This window comes from Epinephelus lanceolatus, chromosome 3 (assembly GCF_041903045.1).
Source record: "Epinephelus lanceolatus isolate andai-2023 chromosome 3, ASM4190304v1, whole genome shotgun sequence".
In the NCBI taxonomy this organism is placed as follows: domain Eukaryota; kingdom Metazoa; phylum Chordata; class Actinopteri; order Perciformes; family Serranidae; genus Epinephelus; species Epinephelus lanceolatus.
This window is the reverse complement of record NC_135736.1, coordinates 18,623,955-18,641,728: the sequence shown is the minus strand read 5'-3', so window position 1 is coordinate 18,641,728 and position 17,774 is coordinate 18,623,955. Positions and strand designations below refer to the sequence as shown.

The following is a 17,774-nucleotide window of genomic DNA, read 5'->3' as shown; positions in this document are numbered from 1 at the left end:
CTCTGTGTAATACAGCCTTCTACAAAAAAGCTCCAGTATTGACAGTGTGACACTAATACATAACGGAATAAGGCAAGGACATTTTGGTTTACCTTTTTTTAATAAATTACTTCAGACAAAATGACATGCTGTCATGTTCTCAAATTTAGATGAATGGATATAAAAACTAAAGCTTCAGATGCAGATTCAGCCTCACAACAGTATCAGCTAACATGAGTAGTTGGACATCTCACAGTATTTATGTACAGTGCGTCATTCAGTGTACACTTTGTAGAGTTAAGGTGAGGAGCTGCTCTGGATGCTTCACAATGGGTTTGTTTGTGGGCGATTAAAAAATACAGAGCAAGTGTAGTGCACTCAATATTACAGGGATCACAGGCAGGAAACAGAAGAAGAGTTTGTTGACGGGGGGAAAAAAAGCACAAAGGGTTAAATTCTTTCAGTCAGTCAGTCTACTAAGCTCCGGGGTAGAGCACCCTCTCAGGCAAGGGTGGGGGTGAAAGCTGAATGGACAAGGGGAGCGGTCAAGTATTCCTCTACAGGATGAAGGGCAGGATGGGTGAGCGGAGAGGAGGGTAGTCACGGAACTCCTTCAGGTAGCTGCGGTGCTTCCCCTTGGCCCACACAGTCATCTGGATGAAACCAACCAGGGTGAAGAAGGCCACAGGCAAGCACTGGGTCATCAGTGTGAAGCCGAGCCAGGAGCCCAGCTGCAAGAGGAAGAGGAGGGATGTCACACACAGACTCAGACCACAAGAGGGCAGCAGCCGTGAGTTTAACTAAGGAAAATTTCAGAGCTTTTTCAAAGGACAAAATGACACAGTCCTATGATAAAATACAAATAGATGTGGAACAGTATAATCAGGGGGCTAATTTATCAAGTTTAAAGCTTCCAGCTGTGCAGTAAGTGTTATTCATTCTTTTAAAGCTCAATATGACAATTCCCCGCTCTATTTTCACGCAATGACTGCCACATTAATGCAGAGAAAACTTATCAGCCATCCCTTGATGACTCAGAGGCCGTTTACACGTACACGGTGACTTTGATAAACGGAGACATCTTCCTTCGTTTGTGCCCTTCGTTTACACGCAAACGGAGATTTCTTCTCTGAAAACGAGTCTTTCTAAAAACTCCGGCCAGAGTGGAGATTTTGGAAAACTCCGGTTGCGCGTTTGCATGTAAACTGAGATAAACGCAGATAAACGGAGTTATAGGCAGCCCACGTCACAGTATGCGCCGGAACTTGCGCCTGTGTAAAAAGTGCAACCTATGTTGCTATGGTGACAATGGATACCTGGAAGGCTTGAGCTTCTCGTTACACTGCCACCTACAGGTTTGGCATGCTCTTGTGTATATATACACGGGTAAGTGTAAACGAAGATCTTTTTGAAAACGGAAACGGTGAAATGTCCGTTTATGAAAATAGCCGGCAACGTGTAAACGGCCTCTCAGACACATTACCTCATAGGTGTAGTTGGGGCAGGAGACCAGCAGGAAGATCCAGGTGAAGGGGTTCTTGGTTGGATAGGGAATCTTCCTGGTCTTGGAGCCTGGATGAAGGTAACAAAAGAATACAGAAAATCAGTTAATCAACTCCATCTACTTATTACTATGTTTACACTGTGGCCCCATATCAAATGTTAACATACTGACCAATGATTATATCCTAAATTGACCTTAAAGTGGAAATAGACTTTATTTTTGGCACAATGTAATGGCTACAGAATCATGACACTATGGGCATTTAGATTGGTTCCCTTTAAGTCTTCCTTCTACCATGAAGCTCTGTCTGCAACCAAGTACGATCTCCTCCTACAAAGGCAGTGTTTTAACCATTGCGTAACCAAAACAGGACGAGGATAGCGCTTTTGTTTTCTCAGTAGCTATCGGTAGCTATCCCCAGTTACAAGAATATCAGTGTAAGTTCTTTGCAGTTATTATCCCCAGCAGTGGAAATGGCATGTGATGAAACAACCGCAGTAACTTGAAACTGTGGTAGGCACTGGGCTCTGAGGAAAACAGAAAGCGATCTGGTTGTCACTGCAACAGCCGCTGTTTGCACACAATATTGAATTTCTACATGAACACATATTTCTGCCCCAGTGTGAAGAGTTGTGATTCTTTCACTGAGAGATTTCTGTCTGCGTTGTCTGTGCCCCTCTCACACATATTTCAATCCACCAGTTAGGATTCAGTAATATATGTATCAGGATGTTTGTTGAGTCAGATACTTAATATGTGAAATCATGTTTTCAGGAGCTGTAATCGAAAAGCACTCATATTTACCGAACTGATTTCGTCATGGTTCATGAGCCACGTACACACAACCCAAGAACTACAACTGATTACCACAACAGATATTCTGTTCTTTAAATTAATTACATAGCAACCCAAATTTTGATGGTTATACATCAAATATCCCTGAGAATATGCTTAACATTCACTGTGGCTTAAACTTAGAGACTGTCAGTGACAGTCAGATGTACAGGTGTGTGTGTGTGTGTGTGTGTGTGTGTGTGTTTACCTGGTGGACGGAGGTTCCGTAGAGCAATGTGGATGGAAAAGTTGCCAATCTGACAGAACTGAGAACGAAAACAGTCACAAGTGATTCAATAAAAGCCATTACTGTACACTTGTGAGGATGACAGAGAGCCAGTGGACAAACATACTTCCAATTCTAATACTACTAATAATTTAAATAATGTGAATGACATGTTTTGTTTCTATTATTTGTCAAATCAGATGATGCAGGATACATTTACGGAACAAAGTGTCGAGGAGAGAAATATTCTTACCAAGAATATGATGAGGGCCAGTCGGATCTGTTGCTCCCCGTAGACTGAAACAAGACAGTTAACATGAGTAATGATGAAAGCAGTTACAATTACACACTTGTGTATGTGAGTGTGGAGTGTACGCTGCGTGCATACTTACTGGGTGGTGTGTACAGCGGATGGTTGATATAATAAGCCATCCATGCTGCAAAGCCCCAGTAGTAGGTACAGTTCTGAAATGGAGAACATAAGAGAACATTGTTCTATGTGGTAAGAGATACACCTTTTCTATCACAAACTGAACAGTTATTTATCCACCTTTTACTCCATAAGACTCTACATCACACCTTCGCACATATTAATGTAAAGCGGGATATGACAGAGTTTAAGTGGGAGAAAGCGTCGCACCTTGAAGATGTTGCGTAACGGCATTGTTCCATGAGAGAAGCGATGCACAAATAGCGTCTCCAGCAGCCTCTTCACGAAGTGGAAAGAGTGACACATACAGGCGAGACTGAAAAAAGCAGACGCTTGTGTTAGCTCTGCTACAGTTATTAAAAAGATGCAGGTACATTGCATCTCCTCCAAATGACAACACTGCCAGTCTATTCATCTCATCTAAAAGCTCTGTCCAGGCAGGTATTTGACACATACATTGATACAGAAAGAACATGGGTTAAAGGAATAGTTTGGGTAAGGCGAAAATGTTTATTTACTTTCTTGCTTTGAGTTAGACAAGTCGACAATACCTTTCTTGGGTCTGTACAGGAAACATGCAGGTACAGCCAGCAGCAGAGTAGCCTAGGGTCCTCTTCACACAGAAAGCGTAGAAGCAGCTGGAGGCAGCTTTTTGTAATTGTTTTAAATGAGAATGAAGCTTTTTGCTTGCAGTTTTTGTGTTGCGAAGCCCCTCGTTTTTCTGCGCTCCAGGCACCTGGCGTTTTTGCTGGAGGAGTGCTCTGAACTCAAGTTTAAAAAACTTCAAGTCAGAGCAGAAAATCATCTTTTTTACCATTGTCCAATCAGATGTTTTGAGAGGCGGGCCTTCTGTGGTGGTCACAACAAGTTCACAGTTGGAAAATAATGGAGCAGAAACTGGTGGTAGCGGTTGCTGGATACCCAGAGCTATACGGCCCGATGATAGACAGCAGGTTGTCAAACTGTCCCGTCATCCTAAAATATGTGTGGAAACGGCCATCATCGAGGAGAAGCTCCTGGACCAACTGGTGGTACTCTCCATGATCCACCCTCTTTTTTAGGGTCTCATGTACCCACACAGATCTCCGTTTCCTGTGCCCAACAAACTATTTACTGACAGCCTCTCACCTTCAACCAGAGCTACAGCAAGTACCCTCTGCCTCAACATTTTAGGAACTAGATACTAATTACTGTGAAATTAATAAAATTAATTAATTCAAGGTCGATCAATAACATAGAAAGGTTAGGATAAGGAAGTGATGGCGTGGTTGCCTGGCAACAAAAAAACCTGCAGCAAGCATTTTTTTTTTTTTTTACTAGCCGCATTCAATTTAAAAAAAAGGCAGTGTGCTGCGCGTCTTGAAACCTGCACAACGCTTTCTGTGTGATCCACCCCTCGCTCCTCCATAGTTCCACCCTCTTGTCCAAATATGGTCACTTCAGGTTCCAAAAAATTCAAAATGGCAACAGCAAAAAAAAAAACAAAAAAAACACCTGACTCGAGGCTTCAAAACAGGGGCCTACAAAACAACTGGTGATGTAACAGCTGCTGCGTTATTTATTTTTATACAGTCTATGCTTTGAATCCAAGTGTCTGAAGCACTGCAAATAAAATCCCACAAGTTAATTATGAAATGTTTTTTCCACAGTGTCTAATTTTATATTGGCTTACAGCTGCATTTAGTTTAAATTAGTTTGCATGTGTTGATGAATGAATGCCTTTCCTTAATAAATTGGTCTGGTCTGGATGAATAGTAGCTGAAGCCTTGCTAATATTTTAACGGCTGTTGATTGGTGACAGGGAATGGTAACTAGATCGATCGGTGGGGAATCCACTGGGTTTTTACAGACAACAAGTTCAGAAGTGAGAGTGAATTTGGCTTTCCTTGTATTGAACAGCGGTGATATGGTTGACCAGAAGTGCTTTAAGAACTCAGCAGGAGAAAACATGCCATTCAGGAGCCTGGCTGATTGCTAAGTAGCTGGAGCTCCATGTTTAACCTACAGACACAAGAGTGGTATCCATCTTCTCATCTAACTCAAGGCAAGAAAGCCCTCTTTGGGACAAGACGCCTCTACTGAACTCTATAAAGTCGGTGAAGGCACGTTGGAGACACTCACTGTACGACCCAGTGTTTACTGGTGGTAAAGTCATATTTGGGTGCGTAGATGAAGGGAACTCTGAAGTAGAACATCAGATAGATGACCAGAGGACCTGTGTACTCAGTCAGAAAGACCTGAAAAAAGAAAGTAGTAGGACAGGATAAGACAGAGCCCTGGAGACTCGGTTAAACTGTAGCCATAGTGTCATATTACTGATATATTAGTTTGTTGCTGTGTTAGAAGACAAAGATATCATCTCCCCTCTCCTTGTTCTTCTTTCTCTCCTCAGTCTGCCTCTTTTGGCAGAGCCAGTAACCCCCCAACACACACACACACACACACACACTCCCTTTGTACCCAGTGGGAAATCTCAATATAGCTCCACTTGATCCCACTTGCAGTCTGATATATATGTGGGTTTGTCAGGACAGTTGGACCTGACTGCGACAGCACAATGTGTTGTACTCACTGTGACCCAGCTGATCTGCGCTCCCAGGTCTCTGAAGTAAAAGGTTGCCGTGGTCCCCACAGGGAGATGCTGCAGAACGTCCTCATCCTTCAGAGACTTTCCCTCTGAAACACACAGGTTTGCTTAATGAGTTGTACAGTACATTATGAGTGGATCAGAGAAGTAGTACTACATGTACTATAAGTATACTGATAGACGATCATGCTGACTTACTGGGGTCGAGGCGAATGGACTGTCTGGCTGGGTACCACTGAGGATCTAAAACAGATAGATAAATATGTCACGGACATCTTAAGACAGGACATGACGTGAGTATTTTTATGTATGTGCAGCTTAAATATTTGCTTGACGTTAAACCAGATTTATGAGGCTTCAGTCAGCCTGCAAAGAGATGGCACTCACGGCTCTTGTGGAACATAGACTTGATCTCTCCGATGGTGGCATTTGGCTCGACCTACAAATAAGACCACAATAAATAAGTGGGGGGCACACACAAAGGGACAGCTAATAACCCATGTTTTCCATTCACGATAGCGATTAGTGGTAAATTTAGCTCTGGCTGTGCCTACACACCCTGTGGACGTGGTTTATTTAACAGCTGGTATTAGGGTTTCAAAGAGCCAAGGCACACACGCGCACACACACACACACACACACACACACACACACACACACAAATACAAAACCACAGCCAAAGTACACGACCTTGTGCCAGGCTGCCAGCAACAGCCTGGCTAGCCCAAATATAAACACAATGACCACAAAACAGAAACATGAAGAGCACACAGTGGCAAATGTGGACACACAGTTGTTACAGGTGGGATGACAGAGCAGTGATCCCACTGATCTGAGGCGGAGTCAGGTAACTTAAAGCCATCACCACATTCCCAAAATCTGATCAAATGGCTTTATCTGTTTGAGTTGAGGCAGCTCATACTGTACATACCTCCATCAAACCCTTCTAATATGGACTATCAAAACCGCAGTTTAAAAACATGAGGATGTCTACCTTTGATTGATTCATCTGAGATGTAAATCTGAGCCCTGAGACCTGGCCTGTAGACTGACAGTGGTGATCTCTGTCAGTCTACAGGCAGCAGCATGTTCTTCTACATGCTAACAACAGCCATTTATGTTGATTGTGACATGATCTATGTGGAATACTGCATTTTCATAAAATAGGCACATTTATTGAGGTGGAAAAGAGCCCGTTCTGTGTTCTTCCGGAAGGCTGGAACAACTCCCACTGTGAGATAAAATGTCTTTTAGTTTACCTCCTGAAGGATTCAGCTCTGTGACTCACTCAGTGACTATGATAAGGTCTCGGGCTGCATATATAAGGGGAGCCTACTGACCTTATATGTGCGTCAGCCATGATGTGACTGATTCACATTAAAGAAGTATTTTACCACTGGAAAGATGGTCTTTTCATAAAACCAGGTTGCTTGCTCAAGAGGTAGAAAATCTACAACTACCAGAATGCACTACTCCCGCATGGGACCAATAAATGTTCCTGCTGTTGGGCCACGTAATTCAAGTTTGTGTCTTTTGACACAGGAGGCAATATGGTGACCAGTTGGTAACGAACAATCTCAAATCACAGTTACAGTAAGCTGTTTCTGAAAACATTTTAGATGAGAAATAGGCAATGCAGTATCAAAATCATAGTTCATATTTGATCGGAGCTGCTTGGATTTACCTTTTGATCTGAATTTGGTCTGAATCTAAGAGAGACAAATGTAGATATTGGAACAGGTATGGGTGCATCCCTAAATAGGTCCAGTTACTGAGGTACTCTGCCTGGAAAAATGTAGTTTAACAAGAACCTGAGTTATCAAATCTATGCGTCATTCGGTGGCATGGTGCTGCAGTGGTTAGCATTGTCGCCTCACAGCAAGACAGTTCCCAGTTCGAACTTAAGTGGGGGGTTCGAACCCCGGGGTAAGGGAGTTTTCTGCGTGGGTTTTCTCCGGGTACTCCAGCTTCCTCCCACAGTCCAAAGACATAAAGGTTAGGTTAACTGGTGACTCTAAATTATCCGTAGGTGTGAATGTGAGCGTGAATGGACGTCTGTCTCTATGTGTCAGCCCTGTGATGGTCTGGCGACCTGTCCAGGGTGTAACCCGTCTCTTGCCCAATGCCAGCATGTCAGCTGTGATAGGTTATAAACAGATGTCTGCATATGAACACAGACAAATTAGAAAAAACTCTCCAAAAAGCTAAGTCATTGTCAGATGATAGCCGACAGGTTCCAAGACTGCATTTCGGCTACGGCCACTTCTTTCCACCTCTTTTACTCTCCACATGTACTGTTTAACTGCAGGCAACCAAACCCGCTCAAACACGATTGGTCAATACTACACAGGCTGGAAATAGACTACAAACTGACTACAAACAATAGCTAGACTACTTTCGATAACAAAACCTTGTCCTGTTGCTTACAGATTCTGCATACATGCGCAGATACAACATCTATTTATAGAGATTAGACACTGCCTGTCTCTATGCTTTCACTGTCTGTTTGAAATTAGTTTTAGTATTGTGCTGTTTCACCTGTTATGTTTGTATTAATGTCACTAAAGCATGTTGGACTTCCCTAACCTGTATGAAATGTGCCCAATAAATAAAGACTGACTAATCAGTTTCTAAAGCATTGATGTTCTGATTTGTGAATGTCTTTAACCAACTTTTGAAGCAACCACTGACATCCTTTCATTTCAGAAGGTTACAAAAATAAACTTACAGAGACTTAAACATGCTCGAGAGAGGTAATTATCATTTTATCCTTAATTATATTGTAAGTGACAGAGTGTCATATAAGTTTCACGGTCCCTGCGATTTATTAAACTGAAATAAATGGAAACAAAAAAAATGAGACAATTCCCCGATTAGTATTAAAATAAACTCTGCTATACTATCTGCACATTACATAATTATAGCATCTCAGGCATCCGCATCAAATTTCTCTCCGGCCTCTGACTTTTATGACTTTGGCGACAGGTTTCTCAAAACATTTTAACAGTAAGCCTATATACCTCCGATGGCCTGGACCAGGAAAGCTAATATGCTTTCGTGAAATGTATACCTATATGCAATAGAGCTGCGACAGCTGATTAGTCGGTTGACAGAAAATAATCGCCACTTATTGTGACATTCAATTAATCATTAAAGTAATTTTTCTTCCAAAAATGGCAAAAGAGGCTGGTGTTTTCCTGCTTTTCTCCGTTTTAAACAATTAAATGAAATGTCGTTGGGTTTTGAACTGACAAAGCAAGACACTTAAAGACATCACCTTGGTTTCTAAGGAACTGTGATGGACATTTTTCACCATTTCTTGACATTTCGTAGACCAAACAATTAACTGATTATTCTAGAAAATAATCATTAGTTGCATCCCCAATATTTAATCACATTATCTAAGCAAAGATGTGACAAAATAAAACAAATATTGCTTCTAATACTGCACTGTATGAATGTTCAGCAAATTCAAATCTAAAACCTGCAATTGCAAATCAAACTTTGAACTGTTGAACTTGTTAGAGAGCATTGAGTTTGACAGTACTTACAATCAAAGGCCTGGATGTATAATTAATTACTGAGGCCAGTGCTGTTCAGTATAAATAGTATGCTAGATTATCTTAGCACTGGTGTTCAAACCTTTTCCTTTCCATGGGGTTTCCTGGAACTTAAAGAATATAAGGAACAGTCCCTCAGAGATCGTGTGACACATCTGAGGCAGGCTGAGGAGGTGTCTGCTGCTGTAATAGACTTGGCTTCTGTTCATGTCGTCTAGAGGGCCATTTTAAGCAGGATGACATCATCGAGAGACCACCTCTCTGTGACCCCTTCCGATCCTTCTACAGGCTTCATTCAGTGTTAAGATCTCGGAGTCTGTCCCGGTAACCCCGACCCAGACACGATACAGTACTTGAGTTTTATTTCTAACTCAGTCTGTTAGTTTAGCTGTTAGACAACTTTAAGACACCATTCCCCCAAAGGGCCCTCTGTCCAGATCCAGATCTATATCTGTCAAACCTGTGACACGTCCTCTCCAAAATGTGTTAAGATTGCGCACACTATCACCATGGAAACTCTGCTAAGCTGACAACAGGGTATAATCCAACAAGGATAGCACTTTATAGTTGGTGGTCTTGAGGAGCAGCCGCTGATAAGCCGAGTCTGGCCTGACTGACAGACTAACACCACTGTAAACTTGGCTAATGCGGCTCTATACACCAACAGGCCTCACACCAACAATACACTAAACCCTCCTAATGCAGCCGCACTGACTTTCAGACCTGTCAATAACAAATGAAAGCTGTCTAACACAACAATAACAGAGCACAGGCCAAGTACAAATTGCTGGAAATATACCTGATAAAACAATGAGCTCCAAAGTCCTTTCAAAATAAAAGGTGGCTAATACAACAGTGATACTCTAAAAGCCAGACTGTAAACACAGCTGGAGTCCATCAGTCAGTATCACACTGTCCTTTTCAGACTGTACTGCAAAACTAATTGTATTACATCTTGTAACTTGTTGTAATAGGGCTGGGCGATATGAAGAAAATCAAATATTGCAATATTTTTAACCAAATACCTCAATATCGGTATTGATTTTTGATAAATAAATTATCATCAGTTATGTGGATGTAATGACTAAATGGGCAAAATTAAAATCGTAGCAGAGCGGGAAGGTCACTAAATTATGTCACTTTAATGTAATGCAGCCTTAAAACCAGGAAAGACAACACTGATATCACAATATCCAAAATTTGAGACAATATGTAGTCCCATATCGTGATATGATACGATACAATAGAATAGCTGACAATATATCTGCTTTTGTCCTGACCCTGTACCCAACTGAGGTTGAGTCTTTGTTCAAAATCCCAAATCTGCTCATGCTGTGAGGAGGAACTCCACAAAAAGCAGTTATAACTTTTTCATAGGAACCCCCCTTTCTGTTGTTTCCATACCTAAAGAACTATGAACAATTGTAGTTCTTAGATCACCGTTTTAAGGGGCTTTTAGCTCCTATTTCAGAGTAGTACTCTCCCAGCACAAGCGGAACCTTGAATGTCTATGGTGTACGGTGATTGGTCAAACAAAGCCAATGCAGCACCGGCAACCACCATTTTTAAAAAGCTGTTAACCATGTAAACAGACAATACAAAACACCTCGTATGGAAGAAATGGAAGAAAACCCAGACAAATTGATCGACAGTGAATTCCAGGCTTTACTGAGCATATATGCGACACCTATATTTTCTCTAAACTTTTTCCTTGCCTCGGGTCAACAGCTTTTCTTGCCGTTTTGGACAATTCTGTAAACACTCTCCTCTGTGATCCAATTGAGAGCTGTTTTCTAGCTGTGTTGCTGGCAACTGGCTAACAACGTAGAGAGGTTGATATTCTGGGACTCATACCTATTCTGCACCACACCTTGTTCATGATTAATGGACTTGTATTTATATAGCGCCTTTCTAGTCTTACGACCACTTAAAGCCCTTCACACTACATGTCACATTCACCCATTCACACACACATTCATACACTGATGGATGAGGCCATACAAGGTGCCACCTGCTCATCAGATGAGCATTAAGGCGCGTTCACACACTGATGGCAGAGCCACTGGAAGCAATTTGAGGTTCAGTATGTTGCCCAAGGACATTTCACATGCGGACTTGAGGAGCCAGGGATTAGGGCTGGGTATCATTTAAAAATTCAATATACCATTTCCAATACCAGTACACTTTAAAGTGATACTGATACTAATAGAGTACTTCAATTTGATACCCATAATGTGAATGGCATGGCATGTAGTACAGCCAAACTTTCCAACATTTTGGTGGCATCTCAGCACGCTGAACTCCAGCAAATGTAACACACCTGACTTCATTACACCACAGACTGTATGTGTTGTAGCTGCTACTGCAGGAGTGTGACCTTGGTGCTGCAGACAGCTGTAAGAGTCTGCCCAGCCGCAAACACACAGTGATGAGGCAAACTATTAGCATTACACGGCTAACATTACCGGTTATTAACAGGTTTAATGACAGAGCTTAGCCATTTCTTTGTCAGTGTAATACTGTTCAGACTGTTTAACGGCTTAGTGTTGGATGCTGCGTTAACTCATGCTAACCAGGCAGAGGGTGAACTGACCGTCAGTGCGGAGGCAGCAACAGAAAGTTTGCTGATCTGGCGGGTAGTCAGGATGCTCCAGGATCAGACCCATGGTGCAAAAAGAATTACATGCAGGTATCGTTTGACTGGAGACATATGATACTACTTCATACTGCTTTATTTTGGTCAATACATTAAAAAGGTATCAATTACCAAAACCCAGCCCTAATGGTGATCTAACCACTGATCTCCTGATTACTGTACGACCCTCTCTACCTCCTCAGCTTCCGTTCAACCATCTGAATTGAAACAGTTGGTGAAGTTAGTCAACCAACTTCTGAAGGCCATAATGAAAAAAGGAATCTTGCACAAAGTGATGTGTGTTGCATTTTATGCATGAATTGTGCTTTATAAATAAAGTTTATCATTATTATGGTTATTATTATCATGTATCTTCAACCTTTTATTATTTCACGTAGAGGAGTGAGGTTCCTTGGGACATTTTCTGAAGTGAAAAGTGCACCATAAGTTTGTTTTTAAATTGTATACAATATTTCCTGCATTACTTCAAAATGTATATCATAAATATCATGGATGATACAAAACCACTAATGATAAAGAGTATCTTGAACATTATGTCAGACTTTTCTCTCCAGGAGATGTTTAGGGTGTAGTCACTGCTCAAACACATGTGCAGTTTTGAGGCCATAGGTTGTGGTGGTGTAATATCTTATGTAAGGTGTACTGTACCTAGCATAATATCTGCCTATACAACCGACCACAGTTGACGACAGAGTTAAATAAGCAGCTCTCCAATAGAGTCCCAACAAAAAGTCGTCTTTGTAAAATTCCAAAAGGTTGGATGTGTGTGAGGGCTCCTGTAGCAGCTGTACAGTCGTTTGTATTGTTGTGTTTACCCCCTGTAGGTGTGCATGCCGGACGCCCCTTCCTTACACAGATATCTGGTCACAGCAGTGTTGTGTCGCATGCATAAAACAGGCTCCAGTGTGTGCGTCTCATTTTCACACCCACTGTCTGACAGCAAGGGCTACAGCAGCTCGACAATGTTCTAGAAAACGTCTGACTCACTCATACACACAGACTTATTGCTGTGATAGAGAACCAGACATACTGCACCTGTTGCATTTAGTAAACATACAGACACTCAACACAGGCACACAGATGATTGAATGTGTCCATACGTTATACGAAAAGATGTTTTGCAGACTTCAGTACTTCAGAAAAAAAACAGTACTTAAATTGAAATTAAGATGAAAACTGTTAAAAATATGAAGAAAAGAAATGCGTTCTCACCTTGTCCAGGAAGCAGAGCTTGTCCTTGGTCTTGGCATCCAGTATCTCCACCTCAAAGAAAACAACAGCCTTTTTAGCTTTTTTAGCAGGTTTACGTTTGACCGGTGCTGGGACCGGCAACGGGGCAAGCACCGCCCCGTTAACCGGCTTTTTAGTGCTGGTGGCCTCTAGTGCTAGGGCATCCATGTCCACAGTCCTCCTCCTGCGCTCGGTTTATTCCCTACTTCCCCTCACTCTTCCTCTCGGTTTTCTTGTCACTCCTCACCTCTCAACTGTCTATCTGAGATATACGCCAAACCATAGAGGAGAGGGGCGGCACTCAGCTGTGGAAATAAATCTCCACAGCTCCTCTACCCCTCCTTCCTCTTCCTCACTGTCATTCTCTCGCGCTCCCTCCCTCTCTGCCCCTCGCTCATTCCTTCACTTCTGGTGCGTTGCTTTATTTAACTGCCAGTCGACCCCTGGAGCGTGGACATACGCCACATGTGTGTGCACAGTTGCATACACAAGAATGCCCAGTATCACCGAGGCAAACTGTCTGCCGTAGATCATCTGTATATATCTCACAAAGGAAACTTCTACAGCACAGAGTAATGCCTATATTTCAGCACTGCAGTGGTTTTGAAACATAATTCCCTCCTAAAAAAGGATACCTGATGACCTTTGACACCTCTCAACCCCCTGCTAAGTGGGAAGATGGAGGAGAGGTATTATGCCAAACAGCAACCCCCCTTTCCAAGTCTGTCCCCCTCCCTTTCTCTCCCCAGCTAAATATAAACATCTACTGCTAACTGCATGACCAGCAGTCCTCTCCCTAAAGACCCCCACCAGTCTGCGCCTATATGATGATGTCATCACTACTGTCCATATCCATCTACAGCAATGATATACTGTACATCACATTTGATCAGAAACCCAAAACCACAACTTTTACAGCGTGTGGTACCTTTAAACCAAACCGAGCAGCATGATCGCTGATTTGCTCACATGGGGAGTCGCCTTTTCCTGCCACCAAGGGGTGATAATAATCCAGACTGTGAGGGCTTAGTCGGGGCATTCCCTTGGTGGAGCCCCCACTCTCTAATGACGAGCAGTCAGATACAGTTTCAATAATGAATGAAAGACATAAAGTCACAAGTGGCAACATGAATGTTTATGCCAGACATGTATCTTTAAAACAGTCACCCTCGCATCCATCAACTTTGCTCCAACATCAGATTTAGACAGTGGCCTGGACCATGTCTATCTAATGTACCTGCCACAAATTTGTTTGTTTTTTTGAGTAAACACACTGCGCATCAGTTACATAGTATCATCTGAGACTAATAGTGAAACAGGGCTCTCTGGTGATTTAGTTTTATGGCCTCAGATGTTGACAAATTTTGCGTATTGCTTTATTTTGTTTGTTTCACGTGGCACATATTTGATTTTTTTTTTATCTCATTCACACAAGGCAACATACCTTTCTGAAACTTTTACATGTTTTTTAAATGAATGAACTGAGCCGCTTAATAACTGTACAAATGCAACATTCACGCCTGCTCAAATCAAGCAGGACACATGATACTGTAGTTGAGACTTCAGGGAAATAACCCCATCTCTACTCTGTGCCAGGCATACCCACTGCCGCTGTACCTCCCACATCTCATCTATATAAAGCTTCTCTCTGGCAGTGACAGTCTGTCCTGGTGAGGGTGAAGCAGGACACAATTTAATTGAGATGGTGGACTTAAGCTGTTCTTTGCAGGTTTTGCCTGTAATTCCTGTCCCAAGGTAAGACACTTTTTTTTATCTTAAGGGATGGCCTGTTTAGACAGATGAGCAGACAATCTGGAAATGCTCCTTACGTGTTTTTGTACACACTTCCACATACCGATTAGCAAGACAGATCACTGAGAAAATGTTGCAGCTCTCTGGTGCTACCTGGTGACTAATGGCAATCTATCTAATGACTAAAACTGAAACATTTACAGTTGGATTTATGTCCCAGGATACTGTTAACACTGCAACTAAAAAAAAATAAGTACAAAGTAGGCTACTTCTGTTTAGCTTATATATTGCGCAATTTACAAAAAGGAAAACTATTACAGTTGAATCCATAAACTTGAGCTCTTAAATTTTAACTTTATTTGATGAAATCATTGAGGAATACACAGAAAAAATGAACTCATGGAGCATGTGCCTGCACTGGTGAGAACATTTAACTTTTAATATGTGTACTGGTTATGGTGTCAGTCAAACTCCACACCCTGCAATGACCACATTTTTGTGACTTCAAGTAAGCAAACCTGCTGTAGCTGTTGCTGTAACAATGCCTATTTACTAGCTAATCATACAGTTTCATTGGCCACTTGCACAAAAACCTCTGCACACACATGGTTGCACACTGGTGTAACACCATATTCTGTGACCTGTCGGACCCTCTGACCGGAGCAGCATACCTTAGGTGTATTGTAACTGCAAAACTTTGTACCTTGTGTCATATTTTGATAACTGCTAATCAAAATTGTGACTTCATAGTATTTTATAGTCACAAATTTTGATTGTTGTAAAGAATGGTGGCTAGTGGTGTCGGTTTGTCTGGAGAGCCACATTTGCCAAAACGTGGTCACCCTGTCAGTTTTTCTTCCACACTTGACCTTCACAGAGTCTTAGGAGCCACATAAGTGTAATACTGCATACACTAGTTACAATGTGGGTTCACACATATTTGTGGTACTCACATGCAGCCAAGGTCATGGCAGACAGTGATAACTGAAGATACCTGCTGTAGCTATTGCTGTAACAAAGTGTATTTACTGGCTTATCTTTCAGTTTCAAAGGCCATGACCAGGAAAAGGTGAGGCAGGCTAATCGATTAGGGGTTGCGAGAGTGTCCTATTACTGACACATTGTCCAGTGCAAATGAACTCTGACACCAGTGCAGCCATGAGAGATGTCATAAAGAAAAAAATCTTTTATGATTTAAGTGTTGTTTTGCTTCTCGCAGGTTGCAACATCTGTCAACAGAAAGAAGGGGAACCGGAGCAGCCACTGGTTGTTTCTGTCAGACTTCTTTAAAGCCTGTCTGATGGGTTTTGCCCATGAAACTCTTATTTGTTAACATTTAGAGAAGCTTTCAGTGATTGCAGGAGCACAGTGGTTTAGTGGCAGAGGAAACCTTTCACATTAATGATGAAGAGTCACGCCTGGATGTTTCTGGAACAGTTAGCCTAAACCTAAACATTAGTTCTCTGTTTTTGTTTTCTAAGTAGGTTTCTGTCATCAGTTTAGGGTCTGACTGATGCTATGTTAAATCATATATCACATCCTGGGCACTTGAGTTAATTCAGCAGGGCTCACGCACTTGACTGTTCACCTGCAGTATTGGGCAACAACAAGATAAGAAGCGCCATGAGCCATACCAGCCAGAGATGGCGATAATGACAAGCATTATCCCGCACAGAGGGCTCTGTGTTTAGCTAACAGAGGCGTCCAGCGTCTACCAACAACCTAACAAATACACAACACGAGTACAATTCGTCGTAACTGAGGGTGCAGCTCGTATTTCCGGTACGATATTAGCCGATACAACCGTTAATTTCCGTGCACGAGGAGCCACAAATCTCCGGTCATAGCAACCTGACCATGACAGGCAGCGTTGCTCTCGTGTTTAAAGCTCTAAATTTGACTGTTCCGGAGTTTACCTCTACAGGAATCACAAGGACATTCCTAATTGATTTAATAAATTATATTCTGGCTCCACAAAGCGCCCCATTCACGGTTTAGAGTTTCATAGACACTACTTACCTCGTAGTGCTTCATCTTAGCAGTTTGCACCCCCTTCCTTAATATCCCGGATGAGTGACAGGGCCGCTTCCAATCAGCGGAGTAATGTATGACTGGTGAGGTCACGGTGGGCGGGCACTACGGCCCTGCCGCAGCCAATCAGAACCGGCGGCATTCAGGCAATCACTTCCACACCAGTAAAGCTACTGGTTTTCACTGGTCCTCGCTATCAGCGGCGAAGCCAATTAGATTTAAGCAAACGGGGAGGTCGCGGCTACGCTAATATAATTGGATTTATACATAAAGTTGAGTGCTCTCTGTGTAGCAGCCCTGACCGTCTGTGTGCAGGCTTATCTACTGATCCAACTGGTGACGACAGACTGTGCACCACCTCTCATGCTGTATAGGAAATACTTTATGGCTTTTCCCAACTTTATTTCCAGGCTAATTTGTTTTGGCAGCCCCTTTTTCTATATTATGCTATTACATCATTCATTTTTGCCCACAACTGCACATTGTGTAATCTCTTTAATTGCATTTCTTTGTACACTGTGTTTTCCATGTGCATAAACTGTCCTGTATGAATAAAGTTTTCCATTTGCCTGGTATGTTGTCAGTTTATAATCTTAAACCAAAGGCAACAGTCATTCTGAGGGAAACTGTCAGGGTATGAATTGCTTATAGTCAGGTGCATTTACCCAAAATAATGTTATTGCAAAAAACACTATGATGACAAAATGAGAACACATGAATGTGAAATATACCAACACATTTTAAGGGTAAACATAAAATAAGTTCTGTAGCCTAGATAAGCCTGACCTGCAGGCCTTGTATCTCCAAAGGCACCATAATTATGTTACCTAATACACTCAGTACATACACAGGGTTACATGTGTGTGTTGACACTTCTACTTTGGATGACCTTTGAATTGAATTATGGCTTTTCTAAAAGAATATTGTTCTGAGCTCCACCTTTAAAAATCCTAGTTTGGGTGGGTCTGTGGTTAAAACCTGCAGT

At 42.1% G+C, this 17,774-nt stretch overlaps 1 protein-coding gene across 2 annotated transcripts; it reads right to left on the bottom strand.

The window, feature by feature from the left end:
• Positions 1–81: 81 nt before the first annotated feature.
• On the bottom strand, positions 82–16,862 carry tecrb (trans-2,3-enoyl-CoA reductase b). 2 transcript variants are annotated; one of them, XM_033624217.2, is made up of 12 exons: positions 16,778–16,862; positions 12,989–13,039; positions 5,948–5,999; positions 5,759–5,803; positions 5,546–5,649; positions 5,095–5,210; positions 3,184–3,289; positions 2,936–3,008; positions 2,797–2,840; positions 2,526–2,583; positions 1,463–1,551; positions 82–710 (listed from the first exon to the last, which is right to left on the bottom strand). In XM_033624217.2, exons 1-12 carry the CDS (start codon positions 16,790–16,792, stop codon positions 537–539), a joined length of 927 nt encoding a protein of 308 aa, XP_033480108.2. In that variant the 5' UTR covers positions 16,793–16,862; the 3' UTR covers positions 82–536. The 2 variants fall into 2 exon arrangements, with proteins under 2 accessions (XP_033480108.2, XP_033480107.2); XM_033624216.2 differs by lacking the exon at positions 16,778–16,862 and having other exon boundaries at positions 12,989–13,266.
• Between the last annotated feature and the right edge of the window lie 912 nt (positions 16,863–17,774).

Excerpts from the sequence above, each read along its gene's own strand:
- tecrb (XM_033624216.2), bottom strand. The coding sequence starts at position 13,174 with ATGGATGCCCTAGCACTAGAGGCCACCAGCACTAAAAAGCCGGTTAAC. Across the intron at positions 3,009-3,183 it reads CGTTACGCAACATCTTCAAG|AACTGTACCTACTACTGGGG; the intron begins GTGCGACGCTTT and ends TCTCCATTTCAG. Across the intron at positions 1,552-2,525 it reads ACGGAACCTCCGTCCACCAG|GCTCCAAGACCAGGAAGATT; the intron begins GTAAACACACAC and ends ACCTTCATCCAG.